Source organism: Rhipicephalus sanguineus, chromosome 3 (assembly GCF_013339695.2).
Source record: "Rhipicephalus sanguineus isolate Rsan-2018 chromosome 3, BIME_Rsan_1.4, whole genome shotgun sequence".
Lineage (NCBI taxonomy): Eukaryota > Metazoa > Arthropoda > Arachnida > Ixodida > Ixodidae > Rhipicephalus > Rhipicephalus sanguineus.
In genome coordinates, this window is record NC_051178.1 from 132,080,254 (window position 1) to 132,098,948 (window position 18,695).

At 43.1% G+C, this 18,695-nt stretch overlaps 1 protein-coding gene across 1 annotated transcript; it reads right to left on the reverse strand.

The window, feature by feature from the left end:
* Positions 1–379: 379 nt before the first annotated feature.
* LOC119387158 (proton-coupled folate transporter) lies at positions 380–11,927 on the reverse strand. The gene is made up of 6 exons (XM_037654465.2): positions 11,806–11,927; positions 9,817–10,630; positions 8,955–9,197; positions 8,334–8,417; positions 3,725–3,878; positions 380–1,147 (listed from the first exon to the last, which is right to left on the reverse strand). Exons 2-6 carry the CDS (start codon positions 10,622–10,624, stop codon positions 1,063–1,065), a joined length of 1,374 nt encoding a protein of 457 aa, XP_037510393.1. The 5' UTR covers positions 10,625–10,630; positions 11,806–11,927; the 3' UTR covers positions 380–1,062.
* Positions 11,928–18,695: the final 6,768 nt, after the last annotated feature.

Consider the following 18,695-nt stretch of genomic DNA (forward strand, 5'->3'; position numbering starts at 1 on the left):
CAGACAACGAAAGGCTGCTTACCAGAAACCACATCAAGCAAAATAAAAATATGTAACTAGATTGTTTGACTGCTCGTGGATGGAGTGTGGAATAGATTCAGTGTAAAGTTTGAACCGACGCTGCCAACATTCATAAGTTTCCAACAGACACAAAAAGAGCAACTCTTAGAGTTTTGTGTGACCAGCACAATGGTGCACAATGAAAAAAAACAATAATGACCAGTCTCCTATGATATACATGTGAATATAAGCCAGGCACGTAGCCAGGATTTTTTTTCGGGGGGGGGGGGGGGGCACGGCCTAATTGTTCGAAAGTCTTTCCATGGCAAAAAGAAAAAGAAGTTGCCCGGGAAATTTAAAAGCCTGGACGAAATTCGGGGGGGGGGGTCCCAGGCCCCCCCCCCACCTGCGTGCCTGATATAAGCTTTATTGACATCCCTTTAAAGTAATTCAGCAGCATTTACTCAAATACTTCCCTGTTTGTGCAGTATAATGTCGGCTTGACTACTTTGGAAATAAAACATCTTTGATGCCATTGCAGAACAACACAAATTGTTCGTTGAAAACAAAATTAAATACTCCAGGAGATGTACAGAACTTTTTTTCCTGTCAGCTGTGAATAAAAAGTAAATTAACAGTGTTACCTTGCAACATTTGCCTCTGTGCCTGCCTCAACGAGCACCGAGTGTTTAAGGGATGTGGTGCTCGAACTCAACAGCAGGCATGTTGCTAGGCCCAACCAGCTGCAAATGAATTCAGCTTTCTATGTTAACCACATTACCCAAGTCCTTGCTTCTAGAGTACATTTCTGATTACATCATAACCATGAAGGCCATACCATACTGGGATACTGACAGCTTTCAATGCTTTTCTTCAGTTCGCAGCCATCAACCATACAAGGGGCAACTTCACAGAGGCCCCCCCACAATCCAGGACGCTGCTGCTGCACCAGTGCTAAGTTGAGGATAATATGGCACTTCTCTCCTTTGCAAACATGCACGCTCCTAAGTGTGACGCTTGTCAGCAGAAAGCGTGAAACTGGCAATGCCTTTGCCAGGTCTTTCAACTCTCCACAATATTGGAGCTCATGCTTTCCCCCTCGATTTCAGCATAAGGTGCTTCTCTTCTGAATCGGAAGTACAGGTATCTGCCAAAAAAGAACAAACAAAGAAGTATAAAATCTAAGCCACGTCCACTCAAGAGACTACCAGAGGTTAAAGCGTGTATTTAAAATCATCATAATTGAAAAATACCATGTTTTCAGCATTGAAAAGGGTAGCCATCATTGAAATACCTGCCTAACTTTGGAGTGGCGTATTTAAAACCGCTGGAAAGCAGATTTCTGCTCCTTCTTTGTCAACAACAAATTTGTTTTCTGGGAAGCTTGCACTATTTTGTAGCGCAGTGTACACACAGGAATTACTATTCATCTATGGCCCTCGCCAGATGAAAAGAAATCCTGTATGAGATTTCCTTTGCCTTTTGCTTGGTAGACAAAAGATGAATACCAATTCCCACCAACTGCACAATTATATTTTTTAGCATATTGAAGAAAATCCATGAAATACGAAAGCACATATTTGTACGAGCTTGTGCGCCACGATCGAAAGCACTCTGTAGTCTTTGCATTACAAGAGCTACGTATACACAGTGATCTTTCGTATTCCACATCATTATACATATTCCATACATCAACAACAAGAAGTCTCACAAATAAGATTCCAACCATTTACATCTCGCTCGGCACCCATATTTCGTTTCCTAAACCTGTTAACCTTGCACATATGATTTAGTCAAAACCTGTTACTAGTCATGTTTTGTCTCACAAATACTAAGCTGAGTAATCCAGGTTCTGCTTGCGCTAGCCTCATTATTTTATAGCACAAGATTTTCAGCACAACACATAAAGTCCAAATTATTTATTGGAAACTTCAATTCATGTTTTTAGGAATATCATCTATGAAACTCAATTCCATCTTATGTAAATGCATCCACATTACAATCATTTTAAGAGTGAAGCAAAGAGTACATTATTAACACATTAATAGACTTGTCCTCCTGTTTATACTGGAGTGTGTATAATAAGTGTTAATATGTATATATTGTACAGTGACCTTATGCAGCACATTGTTCCTTACACCCTTTTCCTATATTTATTTATTTATTTCACGTTATATAATACTTTTCTTAATTAGTATTTGTTTGCACATCCTATCAATTTGTGCCTGTTAATTTTTTTCTTAGAGATATTATTGTTTCCATTTTTTTTCCTTCTTAGTTACTGCTTATAAATTAGTTAACCAGCAAGATGACAGCGATGTTACACTATATTCACAATATTTTTAAAATTGAACTCACAGAAGTACAGTGCAGACCACTTATAACGTAACCGCATATAGTGCAGGACCGGTTATAATGCGGTCTTTTTCGACTCCCGTTTACCCTCCCATAGAACCGCATGTATACGCATACCGCTTATTGTGCAGTCCCCCAAGATGAAATACCGTTTATAATGCGGTTGCGGGAAAATATTTCTGACAAACGCGGTAACGAGTGCGGTTCTCAAAGGAGGTACGCCGCTGGGGAGGGAGCGACGAGGTCGTTACGAAGGGCGAGGGCACGCACAGTGAACGAACGAGGGGCGGAGGGAGGAAAAAGATTGCGGCAGCGCTGTGCGGGCTCACCGAGTGGGGAAGGATGGTGGTTGCCTAGGCGACGGAGTAGCTTTGCACCGGCAGCGGCAAGGCTCCGCGGCCGCTTGCCGGCAGCGCGTTCCGCGTGGAACGTACGATCGCGTCCTCATCAAGTGCGCTTTAAAGTAAGTTTCCTGTCGGGAAAAGCGTCGTCGTTATCACACTTGCTACAGATATCGCGTTTGCTACCTCGTCCGCAAATTGAAAAGTTTTGCGGCCTTATGACGCGAGCTTTCGCCTTTTCTGCCAGTGCGCGGACTTAAAAGAGCTTGGCGGGCTTTTGTCGCCGTTGATCTCCCGGCCGCGAACACAAACTTCGTATTACGCGCGCTGTTCTTGGGTTAGTGCTTGAGTGCGATCTTTTCGACGTCCGATCTTCATGTTGTCTTAGACAAACTTTCCGCGACAACATGCTGAACCGCAGGTTAGGCCTAATCAGCGTTGGTTGCTTTTCGGTAGCGGTCGCGGGCGATACAAGTTGCGGTTGGTGCGGAATCAACAAAACTTTTTGCACTTGAAGGGAAGGGCTGCACTTAAAGGGAAGGGAATCAAACGAGGGCACGGTTGGCACATGCAACTCTCGAATGGTGTTCCGGATTCGATTGCAATGTCTTGGACATCGCGTGCGCGCCCGTGAAATCGAACGATCGGTAGCGCTCGATCAGCACGTGAAATTTCGGTCGCGATTCTACATGGTTTCTGTGCAATGCGCACACCTCGAGGTGGCCTGAAACGTAGTCGCGGCGAATTTCCGCGATGGCACTTTGTTTTGTTTGCTTTTTTCCCCCGTGTTCATTTCGTTGGCAATGCGGGTCTTTGGCGGTTAATTTTTGAACATTTTTTTTTCGGAGATTTAAGTGGTTGTAAGCGCCCCAAATCGCATATGTCGATTATCGGACACGCGAGGCTACATGCTGAACACGTTTTGCGCAAGTGCAGCCTTTGAATAAGGTTGTTTTGGTTATAGTGCGGTACCGCTTATAGTGCGGATATTCGCGACTCCGGCGACTTACGTTATAAGCGGTCTATACTGTATTCCTATGGGAATGAGTTGCAGAGCTGCAGCAAATTCGAAGCCAAAGCCTTTAAAAAACTTTGACGTGGCTGGGTAGAGACCATTGAAGAGCAATGACCCCGTGAACATCGCAAATGACTGCAGAGCACTCATCACCGCAAAAGCTTTGCCTGCAAAGAAAAGAGTGATCACACAATTGTTTTATTTCTCACGAACAGCAGCAACAAAAGAAAAACTAAGGAGAGGCGAAGAATGATGGGAACGGTGTTTCAGCTCCTCTAACGTGAAATCTGGGGAGGGGCAAGCATGCAGTGTGCGCAGGTGTTTCGTACAGAAGAATCGCTGCTAATGGGCAATGAAAGACAGAAGAATAGGAAGAAGAGCCTGACCGAGGCAATTCGCCACAATGTTTAGAAAGATTCCTTTTGATGAGGCACTAGTGGTGCCAAGCCTCAAACCGGGCATGTAGGGAAAGGTGTTTCAGCTCCACTAATGTTGTCGAAAAACTGCGTTGGAATGCAGCTTACCCTAAGGTGGTGCTTCTTCCCTACATGCCCGGTTTCAGCTCCCTAAAGCAAGTAGGGAAGGGTGTTTCAGCTCCACAAACGGTGTCGGCTATTTGTTGGGCTAATTTTTGCCTTCTTCATTTTTAGTGGACCGGTGGCGAGTAAAGCACCATCACTTTGCAGATATGTTTCAAGAAGTGGTGTTTCAAATAGATGACTTTACTGTAGAGATGCACATTTTGTGTCTCTGGTTTTAGATAAGAAACTTGAGCACCTTGGTAAATTTAGTCGGGGATTCTGACGCCACTGCTAAGTTAAACATAATGTTTTAGGCAGTAACGACGAACATTTAACTTATAATATGCATAGTAGGGACCGGTCGCGAGTAGTGGGATTTACCCAACTTTTGTGGCGCATACCAGTTTCTGATGGACCGTGACAACGACATGACACGCCGACAAGCCGAGACCCTAAGGTGCTTCGCACATAATACAACTTATGAATTACAACTATTTGCCTGAGCTTCAAAAAACAATCAATAAAACTATTTCTGTACCTTTTCTGTGCTGCTGCAACAAAGCTTACATTTCTGGTGAGAATTTGAGAGCTATGAATGAACAAATTTTTTAAACAGCGAAGCCGTTTAAGCTGTCAATAACTTGTGCTCCGTCGTGCAAAACTCCACAGGTGTGTATGCGCCACAGGAATTGGGCAAGCCCCACTACCGAGTACAGCAGGTGCGAGCATTAAACAAAAGCTCTTCTCGGCAAAGAGGAGCATGTGAAACACGTGAAAGAGAAAGAGAGAGAAAGAAAATAGAAAGAGAAAGAGAGAGATAAAAATAGAGAGAGAAAGAAAGCGACAAAAAAAAGTGAAAAAGAGAGAGAAATAAAGGGAATAAAGACATGAAAAGATAGAAAGACAGAGAAAGACATAGAAAGACAGACAGATAGAAAAAACAGAGAGCAAGACAGAAAGAAAACGAAAGAAAGAAAGGGAAAAAAGAGAAAGAAATTGATAGAGAAAGAAAGAAACAGATACAAGAAGCAGAGAGAAAGAGAAGAAAGAAAGAAAGATAAAATAAAGAGAAACCAGGACTGTGCTCTTCCTTCAGGATTGGCAGCACTAGTGTGAAGCCGCCATAATTTTTTTTATATATTTAGGATGACTAGCAGTCCCAAACGAGCAACATTAATTAAAGGTCAGTGGGGGTTTTCCTGTGTACAGTACGGTCCATTGTTAAAGGGAACACTCCAATGAGCACATTTCATTTTGCTGGCCTTCTAACAGCAAGTGGACAGGGAAACATTGTTCATGCACTGCACGAGTCTATCAAAAAGAGGCAGAACTGTCAACCACCAGTAGTTTTATGCAAATCTAAGCCACTATGTTTTTGCAAGAGAGCGAAATACAAACATGCCCTGCACGCAAGTGTTCCCTTTAACAGTGGACCCGTCTGTACATAGACATGTCATAAACAACAACGAACGTCTACTACGAAGCATCAAACTGCCTAACCCCTACCCAAGACAAAATAGCATCAGACCTCTATGCACTATGAAATTTTGTGTATGTCACAGGCCTTATAAATAATCTATATGCATCAATTTATCTGCCAAAAGGACATTATAAATATATATGCCTACATGCTGACAGATACTTGTAGCAATGTTCGAATAAAATTTTTGAAGCTTAATAAAATGTGAACAGGAAAATATAACAGTGCCAGGAGCAAGCGGGTAACGAATATTGAATACTTTTCTAATATTTTCTGAATATAGTGTGGCAGCTGTCACAGTTAACCTAAAACGACCTTCACAACTATCTTATTTCCTCGCACATTGTGAAGTGTTTCCTAAATGAACAAATACAGCAGTACAAACAAACGTGTCCCGTAGTTTTCTTTGTCTTTTTCCACATTTTTTCGCACTCTTTTTATTAATCATGTGTTACTGACTCGCACAACAGTCTATTCTTCTAAGTTACAAACAAACAGTTTGCTAGCAATGACAAGGCTCTAGAGAAAGTGTTTATCACATGTGTATAGCCAGTCAAGCCAGGCTTCATGAGCGATGTAGCCTGCTCAAGCACATAGTAAGTGCTCATCTTTGATGCCTATACTGTTCCCACAGCAATAAAGCTATGCTATTTTATTGCATTGCACAGCTGTCATTCAAGATGGACAATTTTTACATCAACAATGTTTATTCAGAAGAGCCACATGCTGAATGACAATGACGAATGTTTTACCCAGTATTTCTATTCCAACTTACGACTTATTGTGCATACTTGATGCTTTAGTTAATGACTACTGACAGAATGTTTCCATTCATAAATAGTGACAATTCGATTACAGGACTAAACCAAATCAAAGATTATTGAATTGTAGTTTTTTGATAATTTTTGTATGTTTGCATATGCCTAAATAACTGTGACTGTGCTCCTATAAAGATGACTTTTCCGAGTCAAATCACCTCTGGATTAAAGTGAAATCACATGCATCAATTGTGCAATCACATGAACAAGAAGCAAATTTACTTGCACGAAAAAAAGGACATTTTTAAGGGCTCGTTTTTCTTTGTTAGGCACAATATTGATGAGAACTAACAGACAATAATGCCAAGGAAAGTATAGGGGATGCTATCTGTAGTAATTAGGATATAAATGAGAAGAAAGTAAAATGGCCGAAAAGATAACTTGTCGCCGCCAAGGACTGAACCTGCAACCTTCGAACAACGCGTCCGATGCTCTAGCAAGTATGCTGCGGCAGTGGTCATCTCCCCGTCCACTTCATTGGATATATCTGTGCATTTAAACTTGGGAGTGTTAGTGCTGATCGCAGCCATGGGGGCAAGTGTGGAACACTTTTTTTCTGTCTGCTGGCACCACGTAGCACGTGATCTTTTTACGAGTTGGCAGCTGACCAATGATCTTTCACATACTACCTGAAGGCATCAAGTCTGCCAGAACAAGACCCTCGCTATGAATGAACGAAAGAAGAGAAATTTTTTAAGGGCTTGTTTTTCTTTGTCAGACACAATATTGATGAAAACTTACAGACAATAATGCCAAGGAAAGTATAGGGGATGATATTTGTAGCAATTATGGTATAAATGTGAAGAAACTAAAGTGGATGAAAAGATAACTTGCTGCCAGCAGGGACCAAGCCTGCAACCTTCGAATAGCACTATTCGAAGATTGCAGGTTCAGTCCCTGCCGGCGGCAAGTCATCTTTTCGCCCACTTTATTTTCTTCACATTTATGTCATAATTACAACAAATATCATCCCCTATACTTCCCTTGGCATTATTGTCTGTTAGTTCTCATCAAAGTTACTTGCAGAACTGCATATCATATGTTCTCATGTTAACCCACGGAAATAAGGCAAATTCAGAGCTAAAGTCTGGGTGTACTTTATCCCCAAATTTGTGCAATGTGGCTTCATGGCAACGCTTCCCACAAATTAAAGGAAGGTGGCAGTGACAGCAACGGCTGAGAAAGAGGATGGGACAGCAACACTGGTGACTGAAAGTAGGTGAAAATAAAATTTTTGCCAACTTCGAGCATAGTTAGTGGGGTCGTTTCTGTCAAGGCGTAAAATTCGTTTGCATGGTTAAAACGTGTGGGCATTACAGGGGAATCGCAAATATTTACAGAAGTTGTAGTTCAGGGTGTGGTTGTTGGTTATATGCATGGGCAAGTTACAGGCGAGAAAAAAAAAATACAATATATGTGTACATGGTGCATACACCTTGACTGAATATCAGTGTAAACTTATTTTGTCATGCCAAAACATTTATTTTTTTCATCATATACACGGAAGGCAGCCTTAGCAGGCTGCTTGCCATGATGTTTACACAGCTTTGTTATAATATGTGGCTCCTTATTCATGTTGCTAGTGCCTAAATGTGATCATGAGTAAGTCCAGAAGGTGTTCAGTTATCCTGAATCTCCATCGTATACTTCGATAATTTAGCTTTCAGAGGGAGAACCACCAAGCCTAGCTTAGTAAGGTATTGTGCAGAAGCGTGTGCACGTGTTCTGTACGATTCTCTGTTAAAGTACTGGGCTTGGCAACACAAGTTTAGTTGCACATAAAATGTAGGAAAATTTACTTACCTTTTTCATCGACAGCTACGATCTTTGACAAGAGTGCACGTATAGAAGGGCTTGTAAACTCACTGAAGACGAAAAGTACAGGAACTGCAAGATGGCAAATGAAGAAATACTACAACAGATATTTCTCACATCAGTTTTTCAGCAAACTGTGAAGCAGCTTTCTTACTAAATGTGTTTACAGGCACAAACAAACAATGCATACTAGATAAATCATGGAAGTGAAAACAATATAATTATGAACAACTAATATTTTATTTTGTAAAAGTACATACTACATCGCATACGTAGTTGACACTGAAATATTAATATTAATGAAATAAGAGCAAGTGGGGAATCTAAGTCAATGGAAGTAATGATGTATTACTGCCTTGTCTGAATCATACCATACATATCACACATCAAGTTAAATAGGAACTAATTAATCAGCATTTAAGTGAGAGGACGACAGCTAACTGCCAATTCAAGTAGAATACTGCAGAAGGCACTCAATCATTTTATTAATATAAGACATGGATATAATGCATTGAGGAATATTTTCTGCAATATTGCTCCACTCGGTTTCCCTTACAAACTCACAAAATCTGTTTATTGCATGACGAAGAAAATAATGTATTCACTCACTGAAGTACACCATGGATGTTGTTGTGCAGAGGCCAAGCCACAAGAGACCCAAGAACCTTGAAATTGATCCAAGGAGGCCAGCAAAAGCATCAGAAATATTCAAGAAGCGGTAAGCCAAAGGCAGCACCACCAGGAGAGCTACACCTTCCACAGCAATATTGACTCCCTGCAGGAAACTGTAATGACTTGCTGACCAGCGTAGTGGCTCGTCGGTCAAGAATGTGTATGTCAAGTAGATCTGGGCTGCAAAAAGAGAGGTAAGCGAGTTGGCTATTAGCTTGACAGTGTTTTGAGCCAATTTCACACTCGAGATCAAAACGCTGGTTATTTATCAGAGCATCATTATTTTTTCAGTGGCAGCACAATCGAAAAAATAATTATGTGCAAGAACAGCTACCTAAAGAGAAGCTTCAAACAAAAAATCTAGGCCCTTTACACAGGCACGCAAAATGCAAGTCATGATTTTTTACACATGACTAAGTCGCAGACATCTTTGTAGTGGGCAAAGACACAATCAAGCTTATGTGATATCGTTATCATATGTCAGTGACATGGAAATAACCAGGGGTGGGACGCTTAAGGCTATTTTAAATATATGCCCACTCATTAATAAGAACTACTACAGATTCAAACAACTGCATGCTTTGCATCAAGAAATCGAAACACTTCATTTCAAGCAGCACTTCAGTAAAGTCAATGTAATGTGACCTACCAAGATAACAACAGTAAAGAAAAAAAAAAAAATGAACAAATGAACAGCAACCTATGATATGGCAAATGAAATACTGGTGAGTGAAGCTCGAATAACTTCACGAATGTCAAAATATCTTAGCTGACAATGAAATAATGAAAAAGTGCTTGCCTGCTAGGCCATAGAACATCGCAAAAGCAGCAAGAAGCAGCAGAATGATATGGCCCCTGTTCCCATGGTCTCGCAGCCTGAACACAGTCATTGCCATGTCCTTCACATGCCGAAAAGAGAATATTCCAGGATGCTCCACTCCACTGTCACCACTTGCATCTGTGGGCACTTTGTCGCGGATGACAAGCAGAACGTAGAAGACGGCAACAGCATAGATGAAGAGTTCAACTAGGAAGATCACTTCATAAGTAGTCGACTTGAGCAGGCCTCCAACGAGGTACATTCCAAATGCTCCTCCAGTGAAATTCATGGCTTCCAGTATTGAAATTCGTCGACTACGTGACTGGAAGGGCGTCACATCGGTCAGATAGCCAAAGCAGCTGGATATTATTCCCAAACTTCCGGTAGATATGCCAATTAGTACTGCACTGATCATTACAAGCGACACACTGCTGTCGAGGTAGTGCGACAGAAAAATGAAGTTTAGCACGCTTGCCATCCCACCAACAAGGGGGACAAGCATGGGCCGCTTGCGACCAAAGCGATCGTTCCACGATCCAACCCACATACCACAGATTAGAGTCAGTACAGACATTGTCCCATAGTAGAAAGCAATCCACACGGAGGCTTCGGCTTTGATGTCGGTTCGCGTCTGGTTTTGGGCCGAGTGACAGTCTGCAACATTAGTTGTGTTGAGGTGCCTGAAGCAGCACTTTGTGTTTATAATGTCTTGGACGGCACTCATCTCCAGATGCATGGTGGAGAAGAACAGAAACACTACCGGTTCCACTGTGATCTGTAGACCCATTTTGATCTGTAACAAACATGAATTTAATCACAATGAGTTATTTCGAAATTATTGCCTCATGCAACTTTATCCAGAGGCTTCTGGCAATGAAAACTATAAAAATGGAAGTCAAAATATGCATGTATGCATGAGCACTTATACATGGGGTAAAAAAATGAATACAGGAGTATTGTAGTGCCGGCAGAAACTTACTCAATGGACAAGAACATTGAACATTGTGCAGTGAAGTACTTCTTCGCACAATGTTCAAGATTCTTGGTCATTAAGTAAATTCCTGCTGGCATTACAATAATATTCTGACTTGTCTTTGTCAGGCGGACTTCCACCATATTGCACAGCTGCGACACAACAAACCACACAACAAACCACACAACTATGTCATAAAAATAGAAATTTTTATAGGTCGAATATTACTTTGAGCAGTTTCTTGATCCTGCTTCACATTCATAACACAAATCGCAATAAGTTACAGTTACCAGCGTACCAAGAAATAAAATTACAGCAGGGAGACAGCGCTGCATCATAAAGGCTTTTCTCTCGTTCTTCTACACTTGCCCGACAGTAACAGAAAGTGCGGTTAGTATTACTTGGCAAACCTAAGCAAGACATCTTATTTTCATTCCAATGAGGCAGACAATTGTGAACATCATTCAAGTTCTTTTTTTTTTCTTTTTTTCCCAAACACACTGAGTACGATCGCGTCAGCTGTGACTTGACAACTCGGGCGAAAGAATGGGCATTCGCCCCTATCTAAACATTCCGTGACCAGCGACCTCATCAAATCCGGTTTGAATTTACAACTTCGCAGACTCTTCATGCTCCAATCGCCGGCCGCTTGACCTAGTTTCCCCCCTTTCGTTTTCTTGCACCCAGAATGCAATTACCCGCGCATATGTTCCCGCGTTGTCGAAAAAAACCGACGACGTTGATACATCGCAGTCACATGAAATGACGGGGCACTTCGCACTATCTTTACTGAAACCAAGATAAAGAGTTGCACAGTGGTCGGGGTCAGAAACGCACTTGTCAAACACATCTCGCAACGCATATATCGGCCCTGTCGTTGAAACGAAGCAAATGCGCGCAGCGCGTTCGCTCTAGCACCTGCGGGACAATTTCTGCACAACTTTATGCGCTCCGCACCGAGTGCGAAAAGTGCAAACATGATGAGCGCAACTCACCGTTGTAGCTGAAGGTAGCGGTTTTCAAAGCGATGTATCACAGCTGTTACCGCGAGAACTCAAGGACGGACGAGCGCACGAGCGTGCGGAACTAGGGTGGCTAGCGGAACCACACAGTCGCCCAGTCGCTCCGTGAGAAAGTGCCGACCGTTGCCACCTTGGGCACGTTGGCGCTGCATTCGCAGTTTCCGTTTTTGTTCTCTTTTAGCTCAGAACAGTCAGCATTACTTATGTTTGTATTCAGCCTCGAATAGTATCTTTGATTCATATTCTTTTTTTGCTTAGTCCATAACCTGGAACAGCAATGCAAAGATTCTTGCCGGAGTGCGGTAGTTTATTCATATAATGCCGCTGAGCTGAAGAGAACGGAGCTGAAAACTTAAGTTTTTTTTTTTTCTGGAGTAAAATAGTTCTAATTGAAGTAAAGACACTAGGCCAACGCTAAGAAAAAGAAGAGTGAAGGGTTTTTTTTTTTTTTTTTTTTTTTTTTTGTCGAGCCTGGTGGCACACTTAGCATCCATCCATCCATCCGTCCAGTACACCAATTTTTAAGAGGCTGTATTTCTAGCCTCTCTAGTATTTCTACATTTATTCATTTATCAAAGCTCTCCGCAAAGGCTGCCGCTAGCCTCGGAGATTTGGTTGTCCAACTTTACCTAAAGGGAATTAGGGAATTTAACTTTACCGCGCGATTTAGTCTCGGAGGCTACGCTCGAATTCTTTGGCATTGCGACTTTACCGACACGCGGCGCGCTAAGCGTACCCTGCCCATTGTACCCGGGAAATACAAATGCCGAAATCGGCCAATCTTGCAGCGCGTGAACTTGTTGTGGACGGATTGCATAATGCGTATTCTTTATTACCATGCGCCCCTTTTAATATCTTTTCCTAATTTCGGTTTGCGATATATCTTTTTTACAGGTTTATGTGGCTCATTGAGAGGAAGATGGAGGCGTGAAGTGATGAAATACAGTTGAAAGGGAATGTCGCTGGAGCAAATGTTTCGACATAATAATCACAATGACCGTTGGGGTTTAACATCCCGAAACAACGATATGATTATGGGGGATGCCTGAAGTGGAGGGCTCCGAAAATTTCGACTACCTGGGGTTCCTTAATGTGCACATAAATTCAAACACATGGACTTCAAGCATTTTCGCCTCCATCGAAAACGCGGTCGCCGCGGCCGGGATTCGATCCCGCGACCTTCGAGTCAGCAGTCGAGCACCAAAACACCGTGGTAGGTGACGTTTTGACAGGAGGGCTTGTCTTCGTTAGGGCATAAATACTTGCAAACTATAGTTATTGAGCTTACAAATAAAATATAAAAGCAGACGACAGAAATCAGTATAACTTCCGCATTTCACTCACCCAGTGACGGGTGAGTGAAAGGGGGGGGATGAGTGGATGGTGGGGATGGGGAGTGGAAGCTTGGCGCTGAGCCATGATACCACCGAAGTGAGCTAGCAGTGTTCGAGCTCACTTTATTTCCGCTGGGGTTGCAAAATTGCTATGGCGCATTTTTGCAGCCCTGGCAGCCGACGCTCGGCGCCGTGCTCCTTCCCTTCCTCTCCCCTGTCAACATAGGCGTGCGCATGGGAAGCGGGCGACCCCCCCCCCCCCCCCCCAGTCACATAAGACGGGGGAGGGGGCGCAAAGTCTGCCCCATACATTGACTTAGTAGGGATAGGTGCGCTGCGATGAACCTTCGCCTCCCCCCCTCCCTCCTGATGAGGAACCCTGCGCACGCCTATGCCTGTCAACGAGACCAAAAATGGTAGTATACACTTCTTTTTTTTTTTTAAAGAACATGACACGCACACAAACACGGACACTAGAAAAAAGTTGGTTGATCCCTCCGTCATAGAAATCGGAATAACACGAAAGTAAAGCGTGCCCTTACAGAAGTAACTGAATGTTTACTGTACATTGATATAAGATAGTTTGCACAATGTATATTGACGTCTGGCAGCTAATGGCACCGTTTGACGTGTATGCACCCACTTTGATGATTGGTGGTCAGGGGCGGATTATCCAGGGTTCAAAGGGTTCAAATGAACCGGGCCCTCCGGTTTTAGGGGGCCCCCCAAGGGCCAGAAAAAATGGCCGACTTCGTTGTTTTGTTCGAAAAAGTTTAACCCTCCTGCTGGATTCCCCTTATAGAAACAGATGGTCTATTTCAATAATCAATATACATGCTTCTAAGAGGTTGTTCGTTGCATAACGTGCATAATCTTGAAGTCAGCTCACAGTTCTGCAGTCTGTGGTAAAAACCTTTTACTCGCCCAAGACCATGCATCGTGTACAGGGGAGCTGATCCAGCGGATGGACACATAGAGCAGCCTGACGAGGATTTTAGCAGCTACGGTCCAACACGCAATGCGAAGGCGCATAGAGAGTGGTTCCTGTTTGAAATATCGTTTAATGCGCTGAATGAAAATAACCGGTATGAAGCTGACGCATAGGTATGCTATAGTATGCTTTCATTATAGTGTAAACAACGTACCACGAATATTTGTATGGTACGGAACTTCCTGATTATGCCAGGACTCCGAAGGAGTAATGGTTCGATTCTTCGCTTCTGGCATTGCCGTTCTGTCTTAATTCTTGCTTGGTGGTTATATAGGGAAACTTAAGAGGCCATCACTTGGTAAAGGTTGTGCGCAGGAAATATCTACAACATATATCCACTATCTGGCCGCCAGCAGACCCTCACCTTGAGCGTTGTGGTGGGGGTCTTCAACCGACCATCACTTTTGAACTTCTTTTAACACTTTTGAACTTCTAATTCGTGAAAAGCTTGAAGGTTCTTTCCCTGATGTCCATGTGGCTCTTAGCAGGCACGTAGGCAAGGGGGGGGGCCGGGGGGCCCGGGCCCCCACCGAAATTCGTCCGGCCTTCTATATTCCCGGCAACTTTTGTTTTATTTTTGCCATGGAAATACTTTCTTTCGAACAATTAGGCCTTGCCCCCCCCCCCCCCCCCGAAAAAAAATTCTGGCTACGTGCCTGGCTCTTAGAATTTTTTTTTTGCTTAATGGTCACAAATTGCACTGGTGAACGATCATTCAGCAAACTGAAATTGATCAAAAACAGGCTTCGATCAACGCTGACCGACAGCCGCCTCAGTGATTTGTCACTGCTGAGCGTAGATACGGAGATTCTTAGGAGGGTAAATGTTGAAGAGCTGATCAACAAACTGTCTCAGCAAAAGACACGAAAAGGCTTGTAGAAACGTACATACCTTCTTTCTCTACTTAAAAGAATAATGAAAACAGAGAACATGTTAATAGGTATACACGCCCCATTTCAAGGTTGCATTTCTGCGAAAGAGTTCACCAATTTTGTACACTGTGTTTAAGAAGAAATATTTCGTAAAAATATCAAGATATTCCGCAGTTTAAATGCAGAAAAGATGTGTGCAATGAATGTGTTTCCTTCTCCTATAGCCCTATGAAAGTGAATATTGCCTGCGAAAATGTAACCCTATTACATGTTTAAAAGCGACCGATTTGTGCATAAATGAAAATATGTGTGGTCGTTTTTCGAGTCTTATTAAAAACGTTTTTGTGAAAGTTCTACACGGATCTCATTTTTTATAGGCGCCACCTTTTCCGAAAGATTTGGCCCACCCCCTTCCCATATTGAAGATATTTTAATTTTAAACCATCTGTATTACTTGTTGTGATCAGTAGGCATATACAATATGCATAATAGCACTATATCGAAATGCTGCCTTAGAAGAGCTTAAATGTGTGTTGTTGTATGAAATCGAAAGTAGCTAGACGATTGGTAGCGTATTTACTGTAAGTACGTGCGAACAGTTTCTAAAAAAGGCCCACCTGTCAACTTCGGCAGTGCTCGCACGCAGGCAACCAAAGCGTGCGCTACCGAATCAGTGAAGCTGAAGCAGATAGAGGAAGCTATTTTTCACAAAGGCGCTCCCTGATTTTCGAGGGAAGATGTCCTCTCTTGAAATAAGGGTAAACAACGCTATAGGTTAAGACGAATGGAAGAAACACGCACGGCGCTTGGACTGCACTGCATTCCTCCTTTTCGTCTTAACTTCTCGCAGAGTGTAGTCTTCTTTCAGTATGATCCAAGGAACCAGACAAATCTTAATGCTGTCGATGTGTCTTCGTCTCCTGATATAGTTAATTATTACGATGACAATCTCTCCACGTGCTCCGCAAGAAAGAAAACGCCCAGGTGATATTACACACTCCGGAGAGGCTTAGAATAAATATGGCTTGTGTTCTTTGCAGCTAAATCTAAAAAGCGTCAAGTCTCAAGCATGACCAGATGACAAAGTGGGAAAGAAAGGGGGCGGGGCGAGAGGGGAGGGGCCCCCCTTATTTTTTTGAACCGGGCCCTCCGCACATTTAATCCGGCCCTGTTGGTGGTACATCTCCATCTCGACGACCAACGTTCATGGGACTGTCTACCGTCCTTCATCGCTTTTCTGTTTTGTACCGCATTCGAAAGCATACCGTCTGAAGTGTCCAACCTTGCAGCGGTTTCTCTGGAAAGTGAGTAGAAAATTTTAAAACAGAATTTTTCGATCTGCGTTCGGTCTTCTTCCATTGGTGTGAATACGCCCCACAACACTGGTTGGTGGACGCGATGACGATTGTAGTGCCGGTAAAACTTAAAACCGACAGCACATGTCATTTCTGTAGGATTTCTTTTTTTTTTTTCTCTGAACACTAATGCAACGAATGTAACAGTTGTTTTAAGCGCACGATCGGTTAAATGAAGCCTTATTATACGATTACAGAACACTCGTTTTGCTATGATTGCAGTCTATGCGTTTATTTTAGCACTGCCGCCGCAATCTTCCCACAGACGTTTCTGTAACGGTCTTGCAGGCAAACGATGTAACGAAACTCCTGTACTGATGTAGCGATTGTAAATGCATGCCTTCACAGCGCAGCTCGCGCGAGACATCCTAACGACAGTGCAGCGTAACGGTACAACCAGCGCGGGGTGTTGAAGCAGACGAACTCGAAAGCGGCGGCGTCGGCAGCGCCGCCAGGCGTCTTTTTGGGCGCGTGAGATTAAAAAAAAATACAGCAAAAATTACTTTTCGACGCAATCTAAAGCTGTTTCAAGAGCGGAAAATACACTCTCAAGTTCTACATGTTTGTTTTTAAGCAAAATAAGTCCACCTGCGTGGATAGTCTGTCACACCTATAGATTGCGGGAATTGCGACCACTTTGCTGTTGGGTGACGCTAGCGGTCATTCTTTCACGGTTTTCAACATCAGATTAAAATTATAATTCTTTTTTATGGGACGAAAGCGCGCTCGTTGCCGCCGATGTGACGAACGATCTTCTCATTTTCACCACAATCAAAAAATTTTTTCCGAGCTGTAGTAGTTAACGGTGAAAACGTAATCAGAGAACGAGGTGTGATAGCCAGAAGAGCGAAGAGTTACACGGTCCCCTAAGACGACTAGAAGGCCAAAGCCATCTTCTTCTTCTTAGTCGATTTTATCGATTCCGCCCGAAAGATTTCCGCACCCAACGTGGTTTTGCACTGCCTCCGGGATCGGAGGAATCGGAAGGTTTCTGCACCTCAAGTGATCTTGCAGTGCGTCCGTGATCGGCCTATACCTTTGGCCAAGTGTCTATGTCATGTGATGGCGTCATCACGTGAGGTCATAGTGACGTCACAATGACGTCATATGGTGAAGTCGTTGCATGACGATGATTTTTTACATCACTCGTGTTGACGCCGCCGACGTCGACAGTCCCTTTTCGCGTTTAATGAGGCATCTAAGGTTTTCGCCTTAAAAACCGGTTGCCATGGTGACATGTACGAAGTCCAGTATAATCCGGGAATAATATGCGCCGGCCTCACGGTTCGGCTGCCGCGCATAAGCACTATCTGCAGATTGGTGCCGCCTCTCATGAGGCCACCTCATCATCTTCACCGTAACCCATCCCACATAAGGCGTAAGAACGCAGTGACAGTGAGTGATTTCAGCGCAGAAAAATCAACGAAGTCTTGCTTGATCTTTAGGTAGGTGCACTCTGTCATTAAATCGAGCAATCTTCAGTATCTATGAAGTTCATCAGTGGAACTCCAGCAGAACATTCAGGACCAAGGACATCAAAGGTTCTTGCCGACGAAGGTCGCGCACACTCATCCAACCGTGGCCGATGCGCTTCGACAGCGTCTTGAAATGGGCCTCACCCACGAGGCATGTTACTTCATATATATAGATTACATGGCACACAGCTATATATATATATATATATATATATATATATATATATATATATATATATATATATATATATATATATATATATATATATATATATATATATATATATATATATATATATATATATATATATATATAGGGCGCCTAGTTGAGAAACTTGAAGTTGGTGCTTCAGTCAGAGGCGTAGGTTTCACATTCGCCCGGGGACACCGAGCCCGGAGGAGTGGGGTAAATCCGGGCCATCTGAGTATAGAGAGATAGTGAGGCACACGAACTGCACAAAACAAATGTGTCAATGGTGTGATCAAAATTTGCGTGTTTGCGCAAGGTTCGCTCGAGCATTATTATATTAGGTGTCTTGAACGAAATAGCCCCACCGAAATGTGGCTATTTTACCGTGCTGGAGACATATGGGTACCGTGAATAGGGAACCACCCCGTTTGGTACCTGCGCGTACCATCGAATATTCGGGCTCAATAAAGTTGATTCTCTCTCTATTTTTTACCGCGCACTTTATATCGCACGAACGTCGCCCCCTTTTCTTTAAATTATTTTTAGCCGCACAAGTGCCGCAACGACGAAGTGAACGCGCAGGTTGCGCACCTCGATCCACGAAGCGCGCGGTTGGTCACGTGACTTGTACCACACGCCAGCTTTT

Excerpts from the sequence above, each read along its gene's own strand:
- LOC119387158 (XM_037654465.2), bottom strand. The coding sequence starts at position 10,624 with ATGGGTCTACAGATCACAGTGGAACCGGTAGTGTTTCTGTTCTTCTCC. Across the intron at positions 9,198-9,816 it reads GATGTTCTATGGCCTAGCAG|CCCAGATCTACTTGACATAC; the intron begins GCAAGCACTTTT and ends CTCTTTTTGCAG. Across the intron at positions 1,148-3,724 it reads CTCATTCCCATAGGAATACA|ATACCTGTACTTCCGATTCA; the intron begins GTATAGACCGCT and ends CTTTTTTGGCAG.